This window comes from Malaya genurostris, chromosome 2 (genome assembly GCF_030247185.1).
Source record: "Malaya genurostris strain Urasoe2022 chromosome 2, Malgen_1.1, whole genome shotgun sequence".
Classification (NCBI taxonomy): Eukaryota; Metazoa; Arthropoda; class Insecta; order Diptera; family Culicidae; genus Malaya; species Malaya genurostris.
This window is the reverse complement of record NC_080571.1, coordinates 96,857,573-96,872,456: the sequence shown is the minus strand read 5'-3', so window position 1 is coordinate 96,872,456 and position 14,884 is coordinate 96,857,573. Positions and strand designations below refer to the sequence as shown.

General features: G+C 37.3%; 1 protein-coding gene across 1 annotated transcript in view; it reads left to right on the top strand.

Annotated features, from left to right (window-relative positions):
- Positions 1–14,884, top strand: part of LOC131432749 (uncharacterized protein DDB_G0283357) — a 370,149-nt gene that overhangs the window by 328,855 nt on the left and 26,410 nt on the right. Inside the window, exon 4 of the mRNA XM_058599244.1 lies at positions 237–417. Coding sequence (XP_058455227.1) covers positions 237–417 — 181 coding nt within the window. The remainder of the gene's footprint in view (positions 1–236; positions 418–14,884) is intronic.

Below are 14,884 nucleotides of genomic sequence, written 5' to 3'. Positions count from 1 at the left end.
GCTTTGAACTGCCTTTGATGGTCGCAGGGAGAACCGGGTCCCGCAGCGGGAAGAACAACGACCGCCTATCCGATGACGACGACGACGACGACGGCGACGACGACGACGGCGACGACGACGACATTAATTAGTTGCCGAGTGGAGTACCGACTCAATTTCTCGCATTTCCCTGTGTATTATATTTCAATGAGGCAATTAATATTATTTCTTTTATTTCTTTTCTTCTCTTCGAACAGACATAAACGAAAAGTTCAAAACTTCCTACCCTGCAAAACGCCAACTCGGGGACCACCGCATCATCTGGACGCAACAGGTGTCTCGTCGGCACATTCGGTGACGTACGAGGATCCGGACGTGCACCTAGGACACCATCCGCTAGTGATGCGGCACCACCATCATCATCACCACAACATGGAGGTAAGTGTCATTGACTTCACCGTCAGAACTGTGCTTGTTTACATCCCGATTCAAAAGTTAGAACTCTTATCGTCTAGCTCTATTAGCTTGCTATTTAATCCGTTTCCGTCTCAGTCGGTCCTTAAACTATTTATTATTTTCTTGGTCAGCGTGATCTTGACCGTTGAACGTATGCGTATGATGGATGTTTCCAACCATCATACGAACACGGGATCCTCCATGCCGTTAAGTTTTCCACGCGTACGCATGCATGCACCTGCCAACATACCTGATGCAGAAGAGCCAAGCCATGTCAAAATTAATTTGCTTTGTCAGATTATATTAAATCAAATTAAAATGAATAATTCGAAATGACATATTTTGTTCCTCGCCGTCGCTGTCAAAGGCCGTACGTCTAGAGAACTCGCGCACCGAAACGAAAAAAAACAAATCCCCACCACGTTTTCATGATTTCGGATGTCAACATTCTGACAGAGTGCGCGTATAGAGTTATAAAAAAAAGATTCTTCCCGCTCGAGTGCCTTACGTCGCACGGCCTGAGAAAACCTGCCCCGGTCTGAGAATGAGCGCAGGATGCGCGGAGGTACCGAGGTTTCGTCCAACAACCAGCTAAACCGCTCTAAATTATGCATACAGCATTTGAAATTTCTGGCACACGAAGCAGACGAGAGAAACAGATCACAGCCCAACAAAGACAATCAAAGAAAAAAGAACTAACTCTAAATCAAGATTCTAGATATAATCATAATAACAATAAACATAATCATAACGTCACCACCAGCACCCGAGTCGAAAGCGAATCATGGGCAGGACGAATCACTGCCACAAAAATGTTCAAAAGTGGCAGTGGTGTTTGGGGACGGACGGGAGACGAAACTTGTTATGTGCGAGAGTTTTTCGCCCGCTGGCTGCCTCCTGACAGAAGTAAAGTTCGGCAATGGTGACGGGGTTGGTTGATGCATAGCCTGTTCGGATCTAGTTTCGGATTGTTGACGATTTTATTATTGGGTTTCTTTCTTCTCTATGCCTTGCTTCACTTAACCTTTCCAACGTGAAGAGATCCTTCAAGACCAACAAGGGCAATCAGTCGATTCCGTGAAGGACAATCAATCGGAAAGATAATTTTGAAACGCACTGTGAAATCCCCGGACTTCTCTCACAGCTCAATGATGATCGGAGAGCAGTTCTAAAGAAATGTGGAAGCGATATGATTGATAAGAGCTTTCCGATTAAGAGGAACTACTTCTAAAGCCGGTTGTTATTCCAAAAAACTCAAATGTCTTGGAATCGTCATTATGAGATGTCACAGTGATTATTAGTACGAATACCACTTATTTGAAAAAAGAATATACAATTTCAACCTATATTGATCTATCAAATGGACGAATAGAGTAAAATCTAGCACGAAAATTACTTAATATTTAATTAACCAAATTTTAATTGAATTCATCAAAATTGCCAAAAAGAGTCAAAAGAGTACGAAATTTCACAAAAAGGAGCATTTCACGGAAGAAGGCATTTTGCAGAAGAAAGTGGGAACATTTCGTCAAAAGAACAAGTCATTTTATCGAAAGGAACAATTAATCAAAGGTCATTTCGTCGAAATCCATTTCATCGAAACTCATTTCTTTGAAAGACATATTGACTAAGCTTATTTCACGAGAGAAGACTTCGATGAAGGAGTTTTATTTTGACGTGACGTGTCTTGAAATCGTTATTATGCGATGTCATAGTGATGATTAGTACGAATTTTCCACTTGTTAAAAAAAATTATTATACCATTCAACCTTTATTGATCCAACATGCTAAAACAAGTGAGCAAATGAAGTCAGATCTACACGGAAAAAAATTATGAATTTTACTGGCGACAGAATTCTACAAACGATACAATTCACAACTACTTAATTTTTCAAATCACGCAATAATCCACTCGAGTAAAATTTTACATGCTCCAAATGTAATTTGCACTCGGCTTCCAAGTGTCACTGTTTAGATTTATATGTATCAATTATTCAACGAACAGATATGAGCTCCGTGGTTCAGTCGAGTAACCGATGTGCTTGTATTCTAATGTTTCTCGATTCAAGTCGCGATGCTGCTAACGAACTTTTGTTTTTTATTTCCTTCGAATTCAAGCCATGTAATTTTCAAATCACATAATTTTACATGTTCTTGAATAAAAATTTGTGTGAAATATGACGCTCCGATCATGTGCATCTTATAAGATGTAAAATTACAAGATTTTTTCGAACTGTGTAGAATGAGAATGACTTAATATTTAGTTAATCATATTTTAGCTTAACTCATCAAAAGCCAAAATAATAGGAAAATTCACTGAAGGGCGCACGAGAAGAAGTCATTTTGTAGAAGAAAGTGTTTCGCCGAATGGAACATTTCGTCAGAAGAACGAGTTATTTCATTGAAAAGGACAATCAATCAAATGACATTTCGTCGAAATCCATTTCATCGAAGGTCATTTTTGACGAAAACTATTCCGAACACCATTCCATCGAAACTTTTTCCATCAAAAGCCATATTGACTATGCTTATTTCACCGAAGGAGACTTCGATGAAGAACTTTTATTTTGACGTGAACACGTTTTACTTCACTATGGGGCGCCTTTTCAAATTTCACCCTGAGGAAGAATGGGTAGAATTAAATAGTAATATTCCAAGTTGTACTAAACGCAACGACATAATTCTTTATCCGTTTCATCAGAAATATGATCAGTTTAAAGTTTTAACAGTGTGAGATAACCAAAAATAACTCAAAAATTAGATTTTCTATTTTTTGGAAACTCTTTTGCTTTTTTCGCATTTGGACGACGGCTACTCAGGCACGTATCAGTCCCGATGCTCAAATGGAGAAGGTCCCGATGCTCAACTGGAGAAGGTCGAATAGTCGATGAACATTAGATTTGGTCCTAAGTGCAGATGACAGATACTTTTTGTTTAGTTTCTCTTTCGATTAATACGTTACTCTTAGCAATTGGTTTAACTACTTACAGAGAATAATAACCAAAACTATCATCTTTATATCTACACTGAAGAAATTATCGGAAAATGAAGAATATTCCTTAACAATAGAAAGAGAAAGTAAACAAAGAGAAACTGACATTTGCACTGACACTCAAATGTTCAATGAGCATGTTTAAAAATCGATCATTTCTTCTTGTGTGTTAGACGGAACTGAACGTCGTAGTAAGGACCAACAGCAGCAAAAACATAACTTTTGCGTGGTGTGAGTTTTCCTGGGTTCTTATCCACCCGAATTCTGAACTAAATTTATGGTTAAAAACTAAGTTTTGGTTTTAGGTTCAAAAGTTAAAACTAAGACTCTAGACTAAGACTAAGACGTTCTAGATTCTGGAACTTGATTTTCGGAACTGAATTCTTGACTAGATTTTGGAACTAAATTTAGTGCCCTAATTTAAGTTGGGAGTTCGTATCCATAATTCAGATTCAGCAATTCATCTTAAGAATTTGGGAACAAAATTCGAGATATGGATTCTGGAAAAACATTTTAGATCTGAACTCCGGACTCCGGAATCAGAATTAAATTCCTGAATTCAGTTTCAGAATTCAAAACTTGCATGCTGGAACTAAATTCGGAAACTAGATTTTGGAACTGAACTCAGAACTAGATTTTGGAACTGAATTTAGATTCAGAATTCAAGGTGAAAATTCAGCTCTACACAGAAAAAAATTATTAATTTTACTGGCGACAGAATTCTACAAACGATACAATTCACAACTACTAAATTTTTCAAATGACGCAATAATCCACTCGCGTAAAATTTTACATGCTCCAAATGTAATTTTCACTCGGCTTCCAAGTGTCACTGTTTGGATTTATATGTATCAATTATTCAACGAACAGATATGAGCTCCGGTGGTTCAGTCGAGTAACCGATGTGCTTGTGATCTAATGTTTCTCGGTTCAAGTCGCGACGCTGCTAGCGAACTTTTGTTTTTTATTTCGTTCGAATTCAAGCCATGTAATTTTCAAATCACATAATTTTACATGTTCTTGAATAAAAATTTGAGTGAAATATGACGCTCCGATCATGTGCATCTTATAAGATGTAAAATTACAAGATTTTTTCGAACTGTGTAGAATTGAAATCGGAAATGAAAAAGAAAAAGGTCCAGAATTCTGAAACTAAATTCATGGACAGCATTTTTCAACTAAATTCGTAGTGACTCGCAGGTTCGAAATTCAGTTCTTTTATTCAGTACCTGAATATCAAGAATTCAGGTTCTGATGTAGATAAATAAGTATAAACATCGCATAAGTTTCACAAATCGGTTCTTTTCTGAACCATTAAATTATTGCTGAAGAACTATGCGAAATTTTTCTCCACTGAGTATGTAAATCTGCAAAAATATAAATCTACTATAATATTGTTTGTTGTTTTGCTCTGTTCTTATTTGTTCAGCGTGATTTGTGTTATTTGTTTGTCATCAATAAATCGTACTTTAGTAAAGATGCACCGTTATAATTCTGGAAGCGAAGCAACAGAAATTGCAAAATTCACTCAATGACGTGAATACCGACTATCAATAATCATGCGTATTAGATTATTGATAGTCGGTATTCACGTCATCCTGTTATGTCTCTGACATTACCCAACCGCGTTTCTTGGGAAACCATTCTTCCGAAGATCATTTTCTCGATGGACATCTTACCGAATGTCATTTCGTCGAAGACAATTTCGCTAAAGGAAATTTCGACGTATATTATTTTACCGAAAGCAATTTCACCAGAGGATATTTCGATGGGAACCATTTCGACGAAGGCCAACGGCGATGATGGCGGCCAATTCTTCGAAAACCGTTGTGACAAAGCTTTGATCGAATCGCTTAAGTTTATCACAAAAAAAGTTGTTTGCCCTCATGAAAGATTCATTTAAAGATACTTTGGTAGTCTACACGATGAGTGTTGGAATATTCTATATATATATATATATATATATATATATATATATATATATATATATATATATATATATATATATATATATATATATATATATATATATATATATATATATATATATATATATATATATATATATATATATATATATATATATATATATATATATATATATATATATATATATATATATATATATATATATATATATATATATATACAACTCTATGTATATATACCACGACTTGCTCTTCACGTGTTTTAGGAACACTGAAGGAGTGGCATGAGTGATCTAAATATGCTCCGAGCTTTCAGTACTTTGCTTGCTTAAACCTTTGAACTTTTTTTCAATTACATGGGTTCTTCAATGTGAAATTCTGTTATCCAATGAAGGAGCCGCGTTTCCTTACAGCTGAGAATTTATCGGATTCGCTACAGTATCCACCATATTCATCAGATTTAGACCCCAGTTATTATTATCTGTTCTCAGATTTAAAAATGAAATCAACTGGCATGTTGATTGTGAAGATTAATGTGGAAAGTTAGTGTTTGCATTTGAAGCTGAGTCGTGTTTTGAGGCTAAAAAAAAATCGCGGTATAAAAGTGAAGTATTAATGATGGAACGCTGTTGGAATATTTGTATTGGCTCTTCAAGAATAATGCATCGATAACTGACCACCTGTTAGACTATGATTTACAAACAAGGTGAATCCTGCGCAAACAATACAAAATTTCTTAACAAAGATCTTAAATTTTTAACTCGTGTTCTAGAACAAATTGTTTAACCTTGAGGAAAAAACAAAACTCTAAAAAAATTTGTCTAGAATACCAAACTTCAGTTAAGATTTTTCAAGTAGAACTGTTGTCTATTGGCAATTGTCATGATCTTGAACAACTTACTTTACATGGCAGATAAAAGCAATCCGGAAAATTATCGTAAAATAAATGCAGACTTCATCTTCCCCATTGTCTATTTCTAGTGTAAACAAAAGAATCGTTCGAGCCAGCAAGATTGTACGAAAACTTTTAATTAATCATGCAGGTCGATGCAACGTCATGCTGGGGTTATGGTGGTTATTTGAACATTTTTCAGCATGCATAATGGTAGCTCAATCATAATGCATCCGACCTAACCGCGTACGTGTGCACGTCCCAAATGAAAGAAGCTCTTGCGTGGACCAGAACAGCACCCAAGAGCATCGCTACAACCGGTCAGCCCGGCCCAGCCCGAGTTCATCGTTTGCCGTTTTGTTCATCTATAGACCGCAAAACGCAAAGTCCGAAAGTGACAGATCAGACTCCAGACCGGTCTCGGTCTGGAGGAGTGATTCAACATGAATCATAGACAATAGTCAACGCCGGGCAGGACCTGGAATCTGCCTCTTTACGACGATGGACTCGGTTAACAATGAAACTAACAGGCACTTCTTGGCCATCCTATCACAACACCGACTCTCGATGGGTACCGACCAGAGTTTTGAATAATGGAAAAGAAAGCACCAGCCAGTGTCAGAAATGGTACACACACTTCAACCATTGACCAACCTCATTCAACGGAACGAGTTGGGGAATCCAGCTGAAGAGGCTGTAGCAGGGCGCGTCCGCATGAATAGACCAGGTACACAAAAGGCAAAACATTAAATACAAAAAAAAAATCATGATGATCAAACATCACTTCAAACCAACAACAACAGCCCCGTTTGAATAACCAAAGTATCAAAATAACAAAATAAATACATGTAAAGATACACCGTGGCATACAGAATGCAAACACCGACCGCAGAAGGGAACGGTGCAAAAGAACAGGTTGGAACTACGCGCACTCGGGCAGGGAGAAATACCACCCAAATAGTCTCGCGCTGAACTCCGACTTCCCACACCGTCTCCTTCTCACACTCACTCTCTCTCTCTCTCTCTTACTCTCGCTCCGCTGTACTTCTTCGCCAACGAAGGCCCGGCATGGCCGAGTGCGCTCCGACCGGTGCCGAATGGGATTTTATTTCGCCTAGACCATTGGGCTGTCCGCTGAACCCTTGGACCCGTCCGTTGAACCCCCCCGAACCCCTTTCTCCGATCGAGGGCCTACTCGCAAGCGGACAAGTATTCACAAATGTTTCGAGTATTTACACCCCTCAACGGGGCCATTATGCTGATGGACAAAGTCAAATATTATCGCTAGGCTGGCGCGTTGGCTAGTTTTCGAAAGCCTCGAGTGGTTGTAGTCGAAAGTTTTGTATTTTCATGCTGAGTAAATATGATTAATTCAGCTATTTGATGAGCCGTGGCCAGCCTCAGTTAAATGGGGTGGAAAGGGTACTGGAATGTGTTACGACGGGCTTCCGAGTGTGTATGCCCCGCCAGACTTTGAAATACTCGAACAGGAACAGAGCTTTGATTGGATGTGAAAACATGTTCCATAGTGTAGTGCGGTTGTAACAAATCAAGAGGTTTAATTGTTAGGATACAATCGACGGAAGAGCCCTTACAGCGAGCTGCACTTCAAACCATGCATGGGTTAGGCATTGAATAGAAAGTGTGATTGTTAGTAATGTGTAGTACGTGTGGGATAGTGCGTAAATGTAAAGATCTCAGCTTAAATAAAAAATTGTTAAAAGTTGCGAACAATCCATAAACCTATCGGGAGCAGGAAACCTTTCCTAGTTTAATTCGCATTGAACACAGAAAAAAAACCCGACGCTGATATAAAATCGTTTCATTGAATGGGTCATATTACCAAGAATCAACACGTTGATTATTATTTTGTCATTTACCCGTGTCAACGGACTAGGGCTCATCTTCCAAAGAACTAAATATTTTCGGTTTCTTTTATTTTTTTCAATTGACACGAAAACCGCTATGGAAAATTTAAATTTTAATGAAATGACCCCTTCGATTGAACGGTTTTCGGTGAAATAATTCTCGTCGAAATGACCCTGGCGCTTCGGTAATATCTGGGGTAAAACGTACCCCCGAGGCATAATGCACCTTTTGCTTTTCTCAAAAGTTACCAATTTTTTTCACTGAAATTTTAATGAAACTGAAAGTCCGCCATAACAACAGATTACTATAAAACTTTGGTAGCGATGGTTCAATCATATCTGAAAAAATTATAAAAAACCAATTATGTCTCTGTTATTTTTTAATGTTCGTTCCATAGTAATTTTCTAGGGTGAGGAAGACGATTTTAATTATGTAACCATTGAACTTCTTTGCCAATCATTCGGGTTTCTAGAATTAGTTCTAATACAGACGATGTATTTGTAATGTTATAGAAAAATCGTCAAATTTATCGTCTCATATTTTTGGGGGCAAAATGGTCCGAATTGTGTGAGGCAAAAAGCTCAAATAGTCGCTTACAAAAATTATCCATAAGCTATCAATTTAATGAATAATAGTGAACAATCTTCCACCTGGCAAATATCTCATCAACGAAAAGTCTAAAGCTTTCTTCAAATAAGAAGAAGAAGCTTTAAGAGGGTGCATATTGCCCCGTGGTTGTCATGAGCTTTAATCCGTTGTTTTGATGGATGTTTAGCCGGTGTTTAAGATCATCCTGCCTCTATGTTCAGATAATCGCACTTCGCGTAATCTAAATAGTATATTTTTCATATTTTCCACGATCGGGCGTCATGACCCGCATATATTTCAATAGAAAATTTTTAAGGGTTTTGGAAAATAAGCCATTTGATGTATTTTTCAATGCATTCAGCGAGAATTTGTACGTAATTTTGAGAAATAATGATTACGGAAGATAGACATGCATGAAACTCTTCCGTGTTATTCTCTATAGTTAAGATATAGCAACATTTCCTTAGGGAGTGCGTTTTACTCCAAAGATCCCCCTAATCCAAAACGTGGACCGTACCACCTACAAGTGGGCTTCCTGAATGAGGAGTAAAATTTTCATATGCAGCCGATGAGCACGGAGTTTTTTCGTTTTTAGTCATCCAGCATTTCACAAATGAATTTCGCATTACTAACTTGATTGATCCTGCTATAAAATGCAAATTCACAAGATCTGGATATTAATTTTATTTACGCATTGGCCAACACACTCTAATCCTAAGAATCGATTATGATATTGGTTATAGCTTAATTTCTGTGATCTTGAATTCAGACAAGAAACAAAGTTCATTTTGAGCGTTCTTCATCAAAATGCATAAGCGAAAAACGGATAAAATTGACCTGCACAGTCATAATTCAGCGAATTCAGGTAAATCGATGAGTGTATAGATTGGTAAATGCTGCTTGTTATATGAGGTCACACAGTTTTCAAAATGCGAAACAAAATTTTACCAATATTTCTGGTAGCTTTAAAAGTTCGAATCCTGCCTTTGGGTGGAACTTTTTCAGACGGATTATTCAATTTTATTCCAATATTTTTTTCATTAAGGAGGGGGGGGGGGGGAGGGTAGGTTCTAAACGATGAAAAAAATCATCATTTTGCGAATTATTCCAGAATTATCGTTCAACAAAATAAATTAAAATGTTTTGCATGATAAAAAGCATCATTCGAACAACATTTTGTAATTTTTTCGAAGAAAAATATTGAGAAATAAGTCGGTGAAGAGGTATTTTCGAGTACGCTTCTGAAAATCATGATTTGCGGTGTCCACTGTATCTCTGCGCAGACTAATCAGAAGTGAACAAACGAACGCATCAAAGTTAAAGTAGAAGTTTTGCTAGACCCCAACGTTTCTGTTTGAATTTTCTTTAATTTTTTAAATTTTTGGTGGTTGTTCAAAGTGAAAACTACGATTTTTCACGAAAAAATTCGCCATTTTGTAGCTGTTAAACCTCTACAAAGTTACAAACAACGAAAAGGAAAACGTTGGGGTCTGGTTTTTTATATATAGAAAGTATGTACAAAATTTGAAAAAAATTGGTGCTGTAATTTTTGAATGACGATGGACACGGACTATCAAAACCTGCTTTCGAAGAAAACGCGTTTAAAGGTTTTTGTCTAGAAATCAATGGAAACAATTAATTACTCCCGGGATCCCGTAGGGTCTAACATTTTCAAAAAATCATATTTTTTCTTTTATAATTTATTGTAATGAAACATTTCAAGAATGTTTTGTCAAGATTTAAAGTCAATCGAAGTAGAAATATTGGGCCTGTGCGCCGAGCTCTTGCTTCTTCGTAGAATGAGATAGCCATAGATAAAGGTCCATAACTTTCCAATAAGCTTGAAAATTTCACAGAAAATTCTTGAAATGTTTTACTATAAGAATATATAAAGAAAATAATAAATGATTTTTCAAAAGTGTTAGACTCGGTAGCCGGTTGGGATCTATTAGTAAATTTAATAAATAATTAATAGAATAAATAATCAAGACGCACGTGAAATCTGTAGACCTTTGTTTGGTTATTTAAAATTATTTAATATAATTTTTAGAATATGTCACTACAGTGAATCGATTATTTCGTATGGATCCTATTCACTCGTTTATTTTGTAGTAGGTCATTCCATTTAGAAAAAATAAGGAAGTTCTTGTCCGTTACGCGATAGTATTTTAAATTTTCTTTCAGTTTTCACGAATAAGAACAAGGAATCAAGACTTCCCGGGATTTGAGTATCGGATATTGTTGAAACGTTAACTCGGGAAGTCAATGAGTTTAGTGGTGCACCCGAGCATCTTTAAACCGGAACATACTGAGTCGCGCGCGAATACTAGTACTAGAATTTTTACTAACTTCATATTCTAGTGACTTCATTTCATAGTCAACCTAAAGTTTGACAAAAGCTTTCAAATAGTTTTAGCTATAACTTCTTCACTTACAAGAGTAAATCGTTAATGTCAATGTTGATTTCAAACAAAAATATTGCATAAAAAAATGTTGAGTTTTTCTATCAATTTTGCGTTTCGGCAAATGTTCGAATTATTGATAAATTACTGACCCTTTTTTTCTTCACTGTACACCTGTTTTGAAAGTACGCTACCAAATTCCTACAACATCTCCTTGAATTCCATTCTAATACCATTAATAGATTCCGAGTTACAACGATTTGAGAAGAATGCAACAAATTAATACATTCGCCATTTACAAAATTTTTCTTGAGTCGAATTTGTCTCTCCATCCATGCATAATAAATGGTTGGCCACACTCCAGACGTCCACAAAGTTTCATCTAAATCGGAACAAATCTGATTCAGATTTCGTCATCCTTTCTGCCATTAGTTTATGGAATTGCCAATTATTAATTGACGTTTCGAAGAATTCGTCCTTATTTTTTTTTAGATAGAAATGACTAAGTTTGTTTGCCCCATCTCACAACTGCAATCTCAAGCAGCGCTTGATTCGTCCTCCCACAAAATGTCAACTCACAAAAACTTTTGAAATCGGCCATGACATGGAAGAAATATAATATATTTGAAGTACTGTTCTGCAAATTACTCAATCGACGTAGGAATGAATTAAAACCTCAAAAGTCGTAATCCGGCGAATACGGAATAGATTCGGAGCAAGTATGCAGGTCTTGACTTCGAGTGATACCTTTTCCGAAGTGTTATTATATTTCTTCCATATATTTTTCGTTGGATATTGATAAATATTGAAATTGAAATTTCACTATTTATAAAGGCTGTCCCAGAAAGTATGGACGCACTTTGATTTCGCTGTAAATAATTCACAAGTATTAGATATTCAAATTTTATTCGATATACTGATAATATTAGACTACAACAACAGAATATTATTCTCAACATTTGCTACTTAGCCATTGTAGACTAGCTGGCGCACCTTCTTGCGAACGTTCCTCATTAAATTCCGTACAAACTTCTTGGCGACAAGTTTTGACACTGATTACCAATCTTTTTCGAACAGTTGAATGGTTTCGGCTGCCGAGACATGTTTTCTAAGATGTGCTTTCGTTAATGCCCACAATTCCTCAATTGGTCGAAGTTCTGGGTCATTTGGTGGATTCATGTCTTTTGGGACGAAAGTGACATTTTTGGTAGTATACCATTCTACCGTTGATTTCGAGTAGTGGCAAGAAGCAAAATCGGGCCAGAAGACAACAGGATCCTTGTGGCTTAGAATCATGGGTAGAAGTCGTTTTTGCAAACATTCCTTGATGTATATTTCGCTGTTCATTGAAGCAGTGGCGATGAAGGGTTTCGAAATCTTTCCGCAGCTACAAATTGCTTGCCAGACCATAGCTTTCTTACCAAATTTTTCGACTTCAATCGATGTCTCGGACTGGTTTAACACTTGCCCTTCTCGCACCGTATAATATTGTGGTCCCGGCGAGAATTTGTAATCGAGTTTCACGTAGGTTTCGTCGTCCATGATAATGCAGTTCAAATTTCCAGCAAGAACCGTATTGTACAGCTTTCGAACCCTCGGCCTGATCGATGCTTCTTGTTTTGGACTACGTTTTGGTTGTTTCTGCTTCTTATAGCTTCGAAGATTCAAACGTTCTTTAGCACGAAGAACATTTGACTTCGAAGTGCCCACTTTTTTGGCCACATCCCGAACTGAAACCTCTTTCTTTTGCTCGAACGCCTTCAGTATACATTCATCCAACTAAGGGTTAGCAATACCTTTTTTTCGACCTGTTTTCGGTTTATCCTCAAAGCAGTTATTCTCACCGAACTTCCTTATTGCATTTCGCACGGCTTTTTCACTTACTACTTCCATTTTTGCTATTTTTCTCAGTGACAGTCGGCGTTCTGTGCACCATTTGTACACAATTTTTCGACGTTGTCCCTGAAAGTCCACGCGAACTAATGAAAACGAATAAACAACTGCACAAGTGGTTAGAGAAAAGTGTAAACAACAGGACGCAACCATAAAAATTGACAGATTCTGAACCATTGCGAAATGGAAGCGGTTTTTGGTTTTAAGTGATATTTTTCATTCAACTCATTCGACTCAGAACTAATTGGCCCAAGCGGCACGTTCCCCATGGTAAAACTGACGTAAGCGACAAAACGCATTGTTTTCTTACCGCTCATTTTTCTCAGAGATTACTTATACCGTTTTCGTTTTTAACCTACACGCGGGCGACTCTGACTCCGAGTAAAACGAACACGTGGAACGCGCCCTAAACAACAGCTCATAAAAAAAAGAAAAATAAACAAACTCGCATGGATGCGACCCGAGAAAATTTTCGGAGCGAAACTACGCAATTGGAGTCCGATCTAGAGCGACCCCAGGTTTCTAAGACAAACATCTCACAAGTTGTTTGGGCAACACTGGGTCAGCTTTCGGGCTGCTTTGATCAATAAACGAAAACGGTATTAGTCAATTTTAACAAGTCTAGGCTAGAGTGACTATAATCAGAGTGGCGACAGCTGTTCGTTTGGAATGACAGCTACCAGTTCCAAACGAGCAAATGGCCTGTCAATTCAATGTAAAGCTAATGGAATGTTTTAAATTGTTGCCAACATTACGGATGAGAAGTCGTCACTCTGGTTATAGGCACTCTAGTCTAGGCTCGTTTGAAAGCTTCTGCTGAATTGTGAATCCAGTTTAAATATCAAATGGCTGACACTTCCGGTTTCGAAGATAAAAGTGACGCAACCGACAATTTACTCAGAGATGACTTAACCGGTTAATTCAATCAGAGATGGCTTAACGGATTCTAACAAATCTAGGTTCATTTGAAAGCTACTATTGAATTATGGTCCAAGTTCGAAGATCAAAGAGCTGTCACTTCTGGTAAATGGTATAAATGATGAATAACCGCACATTTTTCATCGGCTGAAGACTCATGCATTTTCGTTTTTAACGATGGCACTACACCGGTGTTCGGAAAAAAGTATGCCTTGATTACACCCAAATTGGAGCGAATATAGTCACTGCTACACTACACTGGTGCCGCGCTGAAAAAAAACACGACATATCTTTTACATTTGGAATTATTTTTTGTTACTGGGAAAAATCGATTTTGATGCATGTTTCGTCTTGGTTCAAAGTTCTTCACTTGTATTTAGTCAAAACAAGTATTTTTGACCACGAAATTTTCTTCATGTGCCAGTTCGGATGATTACTGGTTTTGTATCATTTCCTGACAAGTATGTTCCACACCGTTTGTCTGATCGAAAGACTGCGTTTGTCTTTAAAGCACCTCAACAGCTTGCTGCGCAACTGACGATCCCGTGTTCCCATTTTTTTCGTCCGCTGATTTCTTAAGGTTTTCCCAATTATTGTCTATTAGTCACAACTGGAGTCATCTAATCCCGGGTTGGCGGTTCAATGCATAGGACGCTGGTCTTACAAACCAGTTGTCGTATGTTCGAGCCCCGACCTGGAAGGGTTCGTAGTGTCAGTAGAATCGTAACACCAGCCATGGTTTTTCTTTTTAGCTTCAACTGAACTTAATTTTCTGGCATCTGGTAGCTGAAATCAAGCATCTATTCGACGCTTTCCAGAAAAGAGAGAGTTACATCAGATCGATAAATATTTTTTTTTCAAAATCCTACACTTGATCAGCATTCGTTGATGTCGTAACATTTAAATTAATATTTTCTCTTTCTTGTTTGTGGAAATTGAGACTGATAATAATAATTTCAAATGCAAT